Genomic DNA, 14014 nt, shown 5'->3' with positions numbered 1-14014 from the left:
CAGGCTAATCCTCTGCTTTGTGGCGCCGGCACACCGGGTTCTAGTCCCGGTCGGGGTGCCGGATTCTGTCCCGGTTGCCCCTCTTCCAGGCCAGCTCTCTGCTGTGGCCAGGGAGTGCAGTGGAGGATGGCCCAAGTGCTTGGGCCCTGCACCCCATGGGAGAACAGGAGAAGCACCTGGCTCCTGCCTTCGGATCAGCGCGGTGTGCCGGCCGCAGTGCACTGGTTGCGGTGGCCATTGGAGGGTGAACCAACGGCAAAGGAAGACCTTTTTCTCTGTCTCTCTCTCTCTCACTGTCCACTCTGCCTGTCAAAAATAAAAAAAAAAAAAAAGAAAGAAAGAAAGAAAGGTCTTCCTTTTGCCGTTGGTTCACTCTCCAATGGCCGCCGCGGCTGGCACGCTACGACCGGCGCACTGTGCTGATCCGAAGGCAGGAGCCAGGTGCTTATCCTGGTCTCCCATGCGGGTGCAGGGCCCAAGGACTTGGGCCATCCTCCACTGCACTCCCTGGCCACAGCAGAGAGCTGGCCTGGAAGAGGGGCAACCGGGACAGAATCCGGAGCCCCGACCGGGACTAGAACCCGGTGTGCCGGCGCCACAAGGTGGAGGATTAGCCTATTGAGCCACGGCGCAGGCTACATATATAACTTTTTAAAATTAAGAATGTAGTAGTTATTAGAGAAGCAATGATATGAGTTATTTCCCTAGGACTTGTGCCCTATTTGAGTCAGTTAACAAGCAAACAAGGGCATCATTTTAAAATTTCCCAGGCTTTAACTTTTCATGAGCTTGCAGAAATTATGTATTGTAGATTATTCCCAAAGCATTCTTCAAGCCATTAATTTAGCACACTTTGAACCAAGCAATTATTCCTTAATATCATACCTGCTTCAGAAATGAATTCATTATAGAATAGAGATTGCAAGTATTTACAGGGCTAAGTTTTTTTGTTTTTTGTTTTTTTTTTTTTTGACAGGCAGAGTGGACAGTGAGAGAGAGAGACAGAGAGGAAGGTCTTCCTTTGCCGTTGGTTCACCCTCCAATGGCCGGCGCACCACGCTGATCCGAAGGCAGGAACCAGGTGCTTCTCCTGGTCTCCCATGGGGTGCAGGGCCCAAGCACTTGGGCCATCCTCCACTGCACTCCCGGGCCACAGCAGAGAGCTGGCCTGGAAGAGGGGCAACTGGGACAGAATCCGGTGCCCCGACTGGGACTAGAACCCGGTGTGCCGGCGCTGCGAGGCGGAGGATTAGCCTATTGAGTCGCGGCGCCGGCCAGGGCTAAGTTTTATTTAGCAATCAGTATTGCTGTGACATCTTTTCATCTGCTTTTCCCCAGTGACAATCAAACTGTTGTCAAAATGGAATTGTTTACAAGTTATTATTCAGGAAGGGAACACAGTGAAATAAGCAAGACATCTAGAACACAAAATTTACTGCAGCACTCACTCCACAGCCCTGTACTGTGCATGGCTCTGAGACAGTGCCTATTCAGATTCTGTTCTGTAGGCATCTGGCTTGCCTTTCTCACATCCTGGTTCTGATGTCAGCATTTTTGCAAGTATTCACAGGGAAGCTTATCTTTGTTCTCTCTCATTTCAACTAATACAAGTGTATTTCTCAGAAAAGGTATTTTAAAAACTTTGGTTCAAAGTGTTTAAGAAAGCATATAGTTCCATGCATATAATGCTTCATCAATTACATTAAATAAATGAAAGAACCAAAATACTACCGAAGTTTGTATGTGGTCTTTGAGAATGTGAGGAAAGACAGTATTCTCTGTTGCTCATCATCAGAAAAAGCAAACTGCCCAAACTCGCTTGAAGCCTTTTATGGAACTTTGTTCATTTAAACTATCTTAGGGCTGGGTATTCGGTCTAGTAGTTAGGATACTGGCTGAAATGCCTGCATCTCCTAACAGAGTGCCTGGGTTAGAGTCCAAGCTCTATTTCTGATTCTAGCTCCTTGTTCACACACACCGTGGTGGGTAGCAGGTGGCTGTGTCCCTGTCACCCATGTGGAAAACATGGATGGAGTCCCTGGCTCCTGGTTTCGAGCTGGAAGAGCCCCAGCCTTTGCAGGCATTTAAGCAGTGAACCAGCAGATGGGAGCTCTGTTTCTTTCAAACAAATACATTTTTTAAAAATGTAAATTAAATTATTAAAATCAGAACTGCCTAAACAAGGGAATCAATATTCTAAAATCTAAGAGGAAAAACTTCCTGGCTGGATTAACATAAATAAATAACTTTACTCGCTAAACTATTTTTCCTCCCTCTTTTCTTAAATCCTCAACCCCAAAATGAAAAGCAAAACAAAATTCTGAGTGAAACTTAAAGCTTCTATTAAAGATCAGCGTGCTTAACAAAACAGAAATGTAATTAAATACAAATCTTCGAATTTTAACTTTTGATTTAAAAGTACCAATAAGGAGGCAGAAAATCTCTTTCATTTTTGCTTGTTATAAGAAAGTTATTCTTACCAGATAAAGCAGAAAGGTGTGCAGCCCTGTTCCAAGTCCAACAGAAGACAAAATCCCCAAGCCTATCCAGTAGGCGTACAAGAGAAACTGTTTCTCTATACGTTGCACATACTGAAACACAAAAGAGATGAGATGATACTTTGCATTCTCATTACAGAAAGGTGGTATTTATAAACCACCAGCAAAATAAAACAAACCAACTAAAATAAGCTCTTAATAAAAACAAAGTATTAAAAATAAATACTCCTGGGGCCGGCACAGTGGCATAGCAGGTAAAGCCGCTGCTTGCAGTGCTGGCATCCCATATGGGCGCTAGTTCTAGTCCCGGTTGCTCCACTTCTGATCCATCTCTCTGCTATGGCCTGGGAAAGCAGTAGAAGATGGCCCAAGTCCTTGGGCCCCTGTGCCAATGTGGGAGACCCCAAGGAAGCTCTGGCTCCTGGCTTCAGATCAGCATAGCTCCAGCCACTGCAGTGAATTGGGGAGTGAATCAGCAGATGGAAGACCTCTTTCTCTATCTGCCTCTCCTTCTCTCTCTCTGTGTAACTCTTTCAAATAAATAAATAAATCTTTTTTTAAAGTAAATACTCCTTGAAGAGGTCTAACATCTTCAAGTGACAGTAGAAGTGGGAACAAATTTATCTAACTGGAAAAAACTTCTTGTTCCTAAACCTTTGAAGTCTTTTCTATTTAGAAGACAAAGGAAGATGGGAACGGCATTGTGGGGTAGTGGGTAAAGCTGCTGCCACACGCAATGCTGGCATCTCACAGAAGCACCAGTTCATGTCATAGCCATTCCACTTCCAAACCTGCTCCTTGCTAACGGTCTGGGAAAAGCAGAGGAAGATGGCCCAAGTGCTTGGGCCTCAGCCACCCAAACGGGAGACTTGGATGAAACTCATGGCTTCTGGATTCGGCCTGGCCCAGCCCTGGCCATTGTGGCCATCTGGGGAGTGAACAGCAGACGGAAGGTCCCTCTCTCTCTCTCTTATCCTTCTCTCCCTATTTCTCCCCCAATCCTCTCTTTGTAACTCTGACTTTCAAATAAATAATAAATAAATCTTTTAAAAAAAGGAGACATAGGAAAAAAGCAAATTATAAGAAGACAGGATAACACAGACTGATTAAAAGGGGGCAGAAAATCTTGATTATCCAAGAAAAAATGGGAATAAAATAATGTTTGTATATTTAAGACCATGATGCTTTTCACTTAATTCTACTGGGAGACAGACTTGTTAGAATTCCAGACTTATTTCTAGAGAAATTCCTCAAATGTTTGCAAGTAAAACCAGCATTCTAGTTCACTGTAAACTCTTAGTATACATAGATCATTTTTTAAAAAAAGCTTTATTTATTTACTTGAAAGTCAGAGTTACACAGAGAGAGAAGGAGAGGCAGAGAGAGAGGTCTTCCATCTGCTGGTTCACTCCCCAGATGGCCGCAACGGACAAAGCTGCGCTAATCTGAAGCCAGGAGCTAGGAGTTTCTTCCGGGTCTCCCACGCAGGTACAGGGACCCAACGACTTGGACCATCTTCTACTGCTTTCCCAGGCCATAGCAGAGAGCTGGATCGGAAGTAGAGCAGCTGGGACTTGAACTGGCGCTCATACGGGATGCTGGCACTGCAGGTGGCGGCTTTACCCCCTACGCCACAGCACCAGCCCCAGTATACATAGATTATTTAATAGGAATGCATTTAACTATAAAAACTTCTCTGATTAGAGGTAAACTGTTTTACAATATGAGATGACAGTTTTAGAACCATTACCTCTTAGAATACATGAAGGTTTTGCTATTTTAACAAAAGTTGTTAAACAAATGTCTTGTTTTCCCATCAGTAATGTTGTACTTGTGGACTACAGGCAAATAAACTTTTTATACAAATAAAACCTAATCCTTAACTTTGGATGAAGCCTGTTTAGATGATCACAAAAATATGTTACAGAAAATATGAAAACTTTGGCATAAAGGACCTATGTTGTTGAATGGATGGAACATGGTTAGGAAACGTACATTTAAATCTTCAAAGGCAAAAAGAATCATATATAACAACATCTTGCTGACTGGCTATGAGATGACACATGAATTGTTTTAGCGTATGGCCTTACATAAAGGTACCAGGTATGAGATAAAAGAAAGACAAACCTAAAAATGTTGAGGGTAGAAATTCTATGAAGCCTTCATGGTCCCATTTGGAAATTGTTTGGGATTAGAGAGTGTGCAAGAACTGCTGAACCTCTTACCTGTTGATGTGCTCCTTCAACATAATACGTAGCTATAAGTACAGCAAGCAGCAGTAAAAAAGACACCACAATGCTTTGACGATGCCATAATCTTAAAAACAAATTAAAAAAATTAAAAATACATCTCACAGTCTCACTTTGAAGATTTATCATCCTTAGAACAATTTCTTATAGAAGCAGTCAGGTTATCTGGCTAGCTCAGGACAGAATCAGTCTTTCTGAGTTGAGTTCTTTTGTTCTTAAAACACCACTGCCTCTACTGAATGCAGAAGGGGGTCACAGACACATGGGCATAGAACCCAATTTTTTACCATAAACTCCATCATGGTCTTTCCCTTATCTAAAGCCCGATTTTGTTTATATCTCAGCTTCTAATTTGGAGAAGTATTAAAGTTTAATAGAAAGAGCCCTGGTCTTTAAGTCAGAAACCCTGGGTGCTGTACTTCGAGCAAGACACTTAACCAATATGACTATTCCTTGTTTTTAAAATCACAGTAATTTTATCTTTGTTTTACCTTATTTATGGAGATGTTATAAGGAGTAAATGAGCTGGGAAACACTATAAAACGCTTTATGAACTCCATGTGCAATAAAAATGTAACATATATAAAATAACTTGGAAGGGCAAGTAAGAAGACTGATAAGACGTGTGAAGGTTCAGCTTGTTCTTTATGATCTTTGAAACAGGATGTATAAACAGTAATTTAAAGATAGAACACATTTCTAAGGCAGAACCGTTCACATTCATTCAAACAACTGCTAAGAGTGCCACGTATCCTGAACCTTGTCCTGTTAAGGAATCAAAGTATTTAATATAGACAAGGCCGGATTTTTCCTGAGGGAAAAACCAGGAGAAAAACAAAAACAAAATTCAATATGCGAACAACTCCTATGATCAAGTAAGCAAACAGCCATGTTTCCCTAATCTATGTTTTCAACTATACGAAGGAGAATAAACACGCTCTCATGACAATATTCTACATTGAACGACTCCATTCTGAATGCAGCAGATGGCAAGGAGAAGACTGCTGAGGATTTCTAAAATTAGGAAATCAGGTTTAGATAAAAGGTGATGGAAGGTTTCTTACTTTGAGGTCCACTCCTTCAAGATTACAAGGATTTCCAGAGAAAAATACTGCAAGGTAATAAGTGGCTGTCTCCAAAGGACAATATTTTGCCTTTCTTCCCGATCCCTCCTCTTCTTTTCATTCACTGAAGAGGGGTCTGAAAAACAATAATGCAGGAATTAAAACAGAATTCCTAGTACTTATACTCACTCTTTCCAATCACTTTAAAAATTCACCTACCTTCCCATTCTACATCTGAAAGACTGCATATAAACCTCAAAAGTACCAACGATGTGATTCACTCCTGGGTTATACGGGTTTACACACAAGCTGTTCAAGTACTAACCCGTGACTACACCTTCTCTAGAGAAGGCAATCACTGGAACAAAACACTAATTAACATAGGTGGCCTATTACAAATGTGTTTGCAACCTGTAACACTAAGTCAAGGATTGTGGTAGGTCCTCACAACTTGAGCCTCAAGCTCACTTCATTTATCTGTATATTTGACTATCTCTTCTCATCAGTAGCAGTCTTGCACAGCATTCTTTTAAACAGCTTGTAGAGAGATGAGACAAAATCTGAGTCCTTAAAAAGAATTTTACCGTTGTTCTTCTTAAGCATTACAGAATCCTAAAGTCTTAAAAAATGATCACTAGTCCAGACTCTGCTACAGCCAGCACATCTAGTGATTTAGAAAAGAGATCATTTTATAACGGTGTTACCTAGAGAACTGAGGCAAAAGAGGGAAAAAAAAGCCTACCCTTTGCCACTCACTGAGCTAAAACACATTGAGGCATCTTAAAGAAATGGTACTAAAAATTTCAGTGGTTGAATTTAACAGAAACATAGATTAGGGAAAAATGACAAATCTGGACTAGGTGCTTCTGCCCCAATTTTAACATTATTTTGCAGTCAGAACACAAGCTTCTATCCTTGTATATTACCGGAGAAAGGCTAAATCATTCTACCTTTTATGAAGGGTAACGTGTCAATCAAGCATCACATCACAGAGCAAAGTGGTTTAGATGTCAAAGTGGGAAGAGCAGGGGCTGGTGTTGTGGTGTGGTGGGTAAAGTCCTTGCTATGATGCTGGCAACCCCGTGGGTACCAGTTCATGTCCTGGCTGCTCTACTTCCAATCCAGCTCCCTGTGGTGTGCTTGGGAAGACAGTGGAGGATGGCACAGGTGCTTGGGCCCCTGCCACCCATGTAGGAGACCCGGACGAGGCTCCTGGCTCCTGGCTTTGACCTGTCTTAGCCCTGGCTGCTGCGGTCATCTGGGGAGTGAACCAGTGGATGGAAGATCTCTCTTTTTCTTTCCTCTTTCTCTCCCCCTCTGTCTGTAATTCTGACTTTCAAATCAATCTATCAATCTTTGTAAAAAAAAAAATATGAAGTGCAAGCCACTATTTCAAATCCTGGCTCAGCTATCTACCAGTCACATGACCTCACCAAATTGGCTAATATTTTTGCATCTTAGTTTACGCTTCTGTAAAATGTAGATAATAATAGTACTTATTTGTCAAAGTCATTGTACGGATTAGATGAGCTGATGCACATGAAGTTATCAGAGTGTGACACTTAGTAACTGCCCAATCACAGATAGTTATTATTGTCTTCAATCTAAACATTACAGATCCATGTACACTGTAGCCCAATAATTCCATTTCTGGGAGTAATTAGGTACAAGATGAAATGATTTTTTAAAGTTTACTGCAACAACATTTACGGTAGCCAAAGATTATCAACAACTTAAATATTACTACTAATAGAAAAGGAACACAAGCATATAGTGTACTCACACAATGGAATGGAATACTAAACCACAATAAATAAAATTCCTTGTATATAGTTGTAGCACAGTATCTAACAAATATTAAGTAAAAAAATACATGGTCCAAAAGACTATGACACATCAACATTAATTTTAAATTCCAATGGTATTCAGTAGTAAAATATATATAAATTTATTTGCTTGTTGAAAAAATAGCACATAAGCTTTAATTTTTTTTAAAGATTTATTTATTTGAAAGTCAGAGTTACACAAAAAGAGGGAGAAGGAGAGAAAGAGAGAGAGAGAGAGAGAGAGATCTTCCATCTACCGGTTCACACCCCACATGGCTGCAAGGGCCTGGGCTAGACCTGGCAGAAGCCAGGAGCCAGGAACTTCTGGGTCTCCCACATGAGTAGCAGGGGCCCAAGCACTTGGGTCTTCTGCTGCTGCTTTTTCCAGGCCATTAGCAAGGAGCTGAATCAGAAGTGGAGCAGCCAGGACATGAACCTGAGTCCATGAACATATGGGATGTTGGCATCACAGGCTGCAGTTTAACCTGCTATGCCACAACACCAGCCCCAGCACATAAGCTCTTAATGGAAAGAGACTATAAAGTATACAATATCAATATCTGAATTTGGAAACTTTTGATGGAATGATGCAAAATTTACTGAAATCAAAGTAATCCAACAGTGCTGCAAAATGTGATTTCAAAACAAACGGGAGCCAATATCAGAACTCCTGGGTTTGAATCCCAGTTTTGCACTCCATTCCAGCACCCCAGATGCAACAGGTGATGGTACAGATACTTCAGTCCCTGCCACCCATGTGGACAAGCCAGACTGAGTGCTGGGCTCCTGGCTTCGGCCTGGTTCAACACCGGCTATAGAAGACATCTGAGGAATGCACCAGCATGTAGGAAATCACTTATTGTCTCTGATTCTCTGCCTTTCAAATACATAAATAAAAATGAAAGAGAAAAAAAATAAGTAGAAAGTATTGTTTTAGACAGCCTGCATTTATTCCAATAAAAGAAATTCTGTAATATATTACCATGTGATGAAGAGATGAACTTCAGAAGGTGAAGCTATCAAATTCCCTTGTCTTTTGCCCTTGCCCTCTTATCTCTGTGCTCTCCCACACCTCTCTCTACAGTAACCAGCATCATGGTAACCAAAGGTCCACCTGTGCGGCTAGCTGCTCAAAGCCCTGGCATGCAATGGTTTTGCTCTGGGCCACTATTGTCTATAATTTTGCTAGATTGTGGCTTTAGGTTGATGCAGCTGTATATGGATGTGTGGTTGTATGTGGCTATGTGCAGATATATGTAGATACCCCTGTGTATGTGTCCAACTGCCACCAAGGACACATAAGTGGGTATCTCCAGCAGCCCCAACACCTTTGGGGACAAGTGGCTGTTTCTTGTGCATTTCTGTCACTGTGAGTAAAGGAGATATAAATCCACAGAGAACAGCTGTTCTCTCATTGGCTGGAATCTGGATCTGCTTGTCCTGGGCCCTAAGAATGGGCATATACCAAGCGACAGTATTCTTTGCAATGTGTTTGAGATGTCAAAGAATTGCGAAGTCAAAAAGAAAAACAGGCTGGTGCCATGGTATAAGGAGTAAAGCCATCTCCTACAGTGCTGTCATCCTATACGGGTGCCAGTTCAAGTCCTAGCCACTCCATTTCTGATCCAGCTTCCTGCTAATGTGCCTGGGAATGCAGTGGAAGATGGTCCAAGTACTTGGGCCCTTATACCCACATGGGATACCTGAAAGAAACTCCTGGCTCCTGGCTTTGGATTGGCCCAGCTTTATCCATTGCAGCCATCTGGGGAGTGAACCAGTGGATGAAGATCTCTCTTCCTTTGTCTCCTCTTTCTCTCTCTAACTCTGCCTTTCAAATAAATAAATCTTAAAAAAAAAAAAATTATTCTCATTTTTAAAGACTTATTTATCTGAAAGGATAAACAGAATTTTATTTATAAACAGGATATTATTTATAAATAAAAGGGTAACTCTGAAAGAGTTAGAGAGAGAGGGAGAACAGAGAGAGAAAGATTTTTCTATCCACTGGTTCACTCCCCAAAGCCAGGAGCCAGGAGTCAAGAGCTACTTCTGGGACTCCCACGTGGGTCCAAGGGCCCAGGGACTTAGGTCACCCTCTGCTGCTTTCCCAGGCGCATTAGCAGGGAGCTGGATAGAAAGCGGAGCAGCCAGGACTTGAACCGGTGCCCTTATGGGAGCACTGCAGTTGGTGGCTTTACCTGTTGTACCACAGCATCAGCTCCTATTCTAATTTTTTGATAATTATGTATTTAATAGCTAACAAGTAAACTGACAATCTATTTGTGAAGTTACTAAGCAGCAAGATCAGATTGAACACTGCACAAAATCAAGTAAATATTTAACCATACCATATGATTACCAAGAAATAATCTTGTGCCTAGAGAATTGCTATTTGACTATGTTCGGGCTGCTTCTGTAGTCACTGTGAAAAATAACCTTATAGGTCATGACTCATAATTCAATTTACTATGAAGAGATTAGTAAAATATTTAAAATATTAGAAGTAATATATTCCTATTTTATTTCAACAAAAAGTGTAATATTTAAATTTGCACATCTCCTTCCTCCAAAACACTACACTTTACCTGTGAAATTTCCATTATGTTGTTCTTTGTTCATTGCTACACGTCTCTGGTCACAATTTTTTCCATTCTCTGCCATTTCATAGATCAGTCTTGAGGAGCTAATAGAGGAAAAATAAAATCCAGCAATATATTATATACTTGTTTTGCAGTTATGACTGAATAAAACCAAATAAAGGAATAATGGCAGTAATGACACCCCACATTATATCAGTATAATTTGTTTATGCATTTTTTCTTTTAATTAAAAAACTGAATAATTTACATAGAAATCATAAAACAAGTAAACATTTACTTATTTATTTTTAAAAATATTTATTTTATTTATTTGAAGGGCAGAGTTAAAGAGAGAGAGAAAGGAAGGGAGAGAGAGAGAGAAATATCTTCCATCTGCTGGTTCACTCCCCAAATGGCTGCAATGGTCAAGGCTGAACCAGGCCGAATCCAGGAGCCAGGAGCTTCAGGTTTCCCACATGGGTGGCAGGAGCCCAAGAATTTGCAACATCTCCTGCTGCTATCCTAGGCACATTACCAGGAAGCTGGATTAGAACACGAACAGCCCATATGGGATGCCAGTATTGCAGGCAGCGGCTTAACCTGTTGTGCCACAATGCCTGTCACAAAGTAAAAAATTTAAAGCCAGGTAGTTGTAAGCCTTTTCCAAATGGTTAGTCTAGTGACTTTCCAAACTCAAATTTTGTATTAACTTGTCCACATAATAAAGATATCAAGTACAAGTAACTTCAAATACTGATAAGCTATAATGTTTAATGCCATTCCAATTCATAAATTAATATCGTATATACCATCTACTCAAAATTTATCTTTTATTTCTTTCATAGTTCTTTTAACATTATTAGGAAAAAGCTGATTATATGATCAAAGATGGCACAAACATTGACACACAGATTTAAGACCACAGATCAGTTTCATTAAGGAAATAGTTCTACCGAATCAAAAAATATAGGCAGGGCCGATGCCGTGGCATAGTAGGCTAAGCTCCACCTACAGCACCGGCATCCCATGTAGGTGCCCGTTCATGTCCCAACTATTCCTCTTCCAGGCCAGCTCTCTGCTAAGGCCTGGGAAAGCAGAGGAAGATGGTCAAGTTTTTGGGTCCCTGCATCAACGTGAGAGATCCAGAGGAAGCTCCGGGATCCTGGCTTCAGATAAGCTCAGCTCCAGCCACTGTGGCCATTTGGGGAATGAACCAGAGGTTGAAAGGCCTCTCTTTCTGTCTTTCTCTGACTGAAACTCTACCTCTCAAATAATCTTAAAAATATATAAGGCGGCTGGCGCCGTGGCTCAACAGGCTAATCCTCCGCCTTGCAGCGCCGGCACACCGGGTTCTAGTCCCAGTTGAGGTGCCGGATTCTGTCCCGGTTGCCCCTCTTCCAGGCCAGCTCTCTGCTATGGCCCGGGAGTGCAGAGGAAGATGGCCCAAGTCCTTGGGCCCTGCACCCGCATGGGAGACCAGGAGAAGCACCTGGCTCCTGCCTTTGGATCAGTGCGGTGTGCCGGCCGCGGCGGCCATTGGAGGGTGAACCAACTGCAAAAGGAAGACCTTTCTCTGTCTCTCTCTCTCTCACTGTCCACTCTGCCTGTCAAAAATAAAAAAAATTTAAAAATTATATGGCATAGATGATCACAAAGTTAAATGTTTAAGATATGCTAAATGCATTTTATATTTTATATCATGCTTCATATTATAAGTGGTTTTTTTACTTTAAATCACTATAATACAACCTAAATATCAACTGATAAATGAATACAGAAAATGTTGGTATATTCAAACAAAATATATCCAAATAAAAAGAAATGAAGTACTAATAAAGTTCATTGAAAATAGAATTAAAAGATGTTTAACTTTTGGGGCTGGTGCCGTAGCTCACTTGGTTAATCCTCTGCCTACAGCTCCAGCATCCCATATGGGCTCCGGGTTCTGGTCCTGGTTGCTCCTCTTCCAGTCCAACTCTATGCTGTGGCCTGGGAGGGCAGTGGAGGATGGACCAAGTGCTTGGGCCCTGCACCCGCATGGGAGACCAGGAGGAAGCACCTGGCTCCTGGCTTCAGATTGGCACAGCGCAGGCTGTGGCGGGCATTTGGGGAGTGAACCAGCGGAGGGAACACCTTTCTCTCTGTCTATATCTCTATCTGTAAAAAAAAAAAAAAAAAAAAAAAAAAAAAGATGTTTAACTGCAAAAACTTTTTGAAAGTCATGCAGTTTTTTCATAATACATATTTCATTTTTTAAAAAAGATTCATTTATTTGAAAGGCAGGATTACAAAGAGGGAGAGACAGAGCTCTTCCACCCACTGGTTCACTCCCCAAATGGCAACAATGGCTGGAGCCAGGCCAGACAGAAGCCAGCAGTCAGGGATTTCTTCCATGTCTCCCACATTCATGCAGGGACCCAAACACTTGGGTCATTCTCCACTGCTTTTCCCAGGCACATTAGCAGGGAGCTGGTAGAAGTAGAGCAGTCGGGACTTGAACCTGCTATGTCACAATGCTTGCCCCCGAATGGCATACTTTTATATAAGATCTCTTTATTATATTTATAGTAGCCCAAGCTTAAGAGTCTTCAGTGACAGTTCAGAATTTCGTCAGATTTTTGAGTAGAGGGTTATTTAATTAAGGAAAAAAGCTCAAGAAATGACTCTCTAAGATGCTTGTGTAATGTAAGTTTGCTCAGCTACATATCTACCAAAATCATGTTAGATTTATAGTTAGCTTATCAGACTATGATATGGTAATGGGTTCAATCTTCCTTAATTTGTTATTTAGTGCTATTTTATTTATTGAATAAACTATGATAACTATTTCCAAAATTTATGCCTAATAAAGGAAAACAAGTGAAACACTCATTATAAAATAATTGAACAAAGAATATTTGAAGGCTCTTCAAAGAATCTCATGTAAATTGTATATTATGAAAAAACTATGCTGGCTAACAAATATAAGAAAAAATGCTCATTATCACTAACCATCAGGAAAATTCAATTCAAAACCATAATGAGATATTACCTCACCTCTGTTGGAATGATAATTATCCAAAAAAACAGACAGCAACAAATGCTGGGGAGGATGTGGAAAAAAAGGAACTCTCATACATTGTTGGTGGGAATGTAAATTAGTGCAGCCACTGGGATAACAGTATGGATATTTCTTTAAAAACTAGAAATAGACTTGCCATACGATGCAGCAATTCCACTACTAGGAATATATCCAAAGACATGAACACATTGTATAAAATACCTGTACCACCATGTTTTTAGCAGACAATTGCCAAAACATGAATCAGTAAAGGTATCCACCATCAGATGAATAAAGAAAATGTGGTACGTATACAATGGAAGATTATTCAGCTATTAAAAAGAACGAAATTCTATTATTTGCAGCAAAATGGTTGAAACTAGAAGATATAATGTTGAATGAAATAATCAGGATACAGATACTACATATTCTCTTATATGTGAAGCCAAGATTAAAATAAGTAAATAAAGAAAAGAAATGCCTATATATATCAATTTGGTTGAAAACATGCTTTGTCAAACTTTGATTTAAATATTTGTCAAACAAATTGATGGGAATTATACACTACTATAGTTTTTTTTTTTTTTAAACATGTGTTTATTTATTTGAAAGGCAGAGTTACTGACACAGGGAGAGACAAAGAGAGAGAGAACTTAAATCTATTGGTTCATTCCACAGATGGTCACAACAGCCAAAGTTGGGCCAAGCCTAAATCAGGAGCCAGGAGCTTCTTCTGGGTCTCTCATGTGGATGGCAGG

At 40.7% G+C, this 14014-nt stretch overlaps 1 protein-coding gene across 1 annotated transcript in view; it reads right to left on the bottom strand.

Moving 5' to 3' along the window:
• VMP1 (vacuole membrane protein 1) overlaps window positions 1-14014 on the bottom strand; it is a 148740-nt gene that overhangs the window by 112432 nt on the left and 22294 nt on the right. The window contains exons 2-5 of the mRNA XM_062216741.1: window positions 10223-10320; window positions 5812-5947; window positions 4724-4814; window positions 2481-2591 (exon numbers count right to left, since the gene is read on the bottom strand). Coding sequence (XP_062072725.1) covers window positions 2481-2591; window positions 4724-4814; window positions 5812-5947; window positions 10223-10298 — 414 coding nt within the window. The 5' untranslated portion in view covers window positions 10299-10320. The remainder of the gene's footprint in view (window positions 1-2480; window positions 2592-4723; window positions 4815-5811; window positions 5948-10222; window positions 10321-14014) is intronic.

The sequence above is a fragment of the Lepus europaeus genome, chromosome 18 (assembly GCF_033115175.1).
Source record: "Lepus europaeus isolate LE1 chromosome 18, mLepTim1.pri, whole genome shotgun sequence".
NCBI lineage: Eukaryota > Metazoa > Chordata > Mammalia > Lagomorpha > Leporidae > Lepus > Lepus europaeus.
The sequence above is the reverse complement of the archived record's forward strand: the minus strand, read 5'-3'. Positions and strand labels throughout refer to the sequence as shown.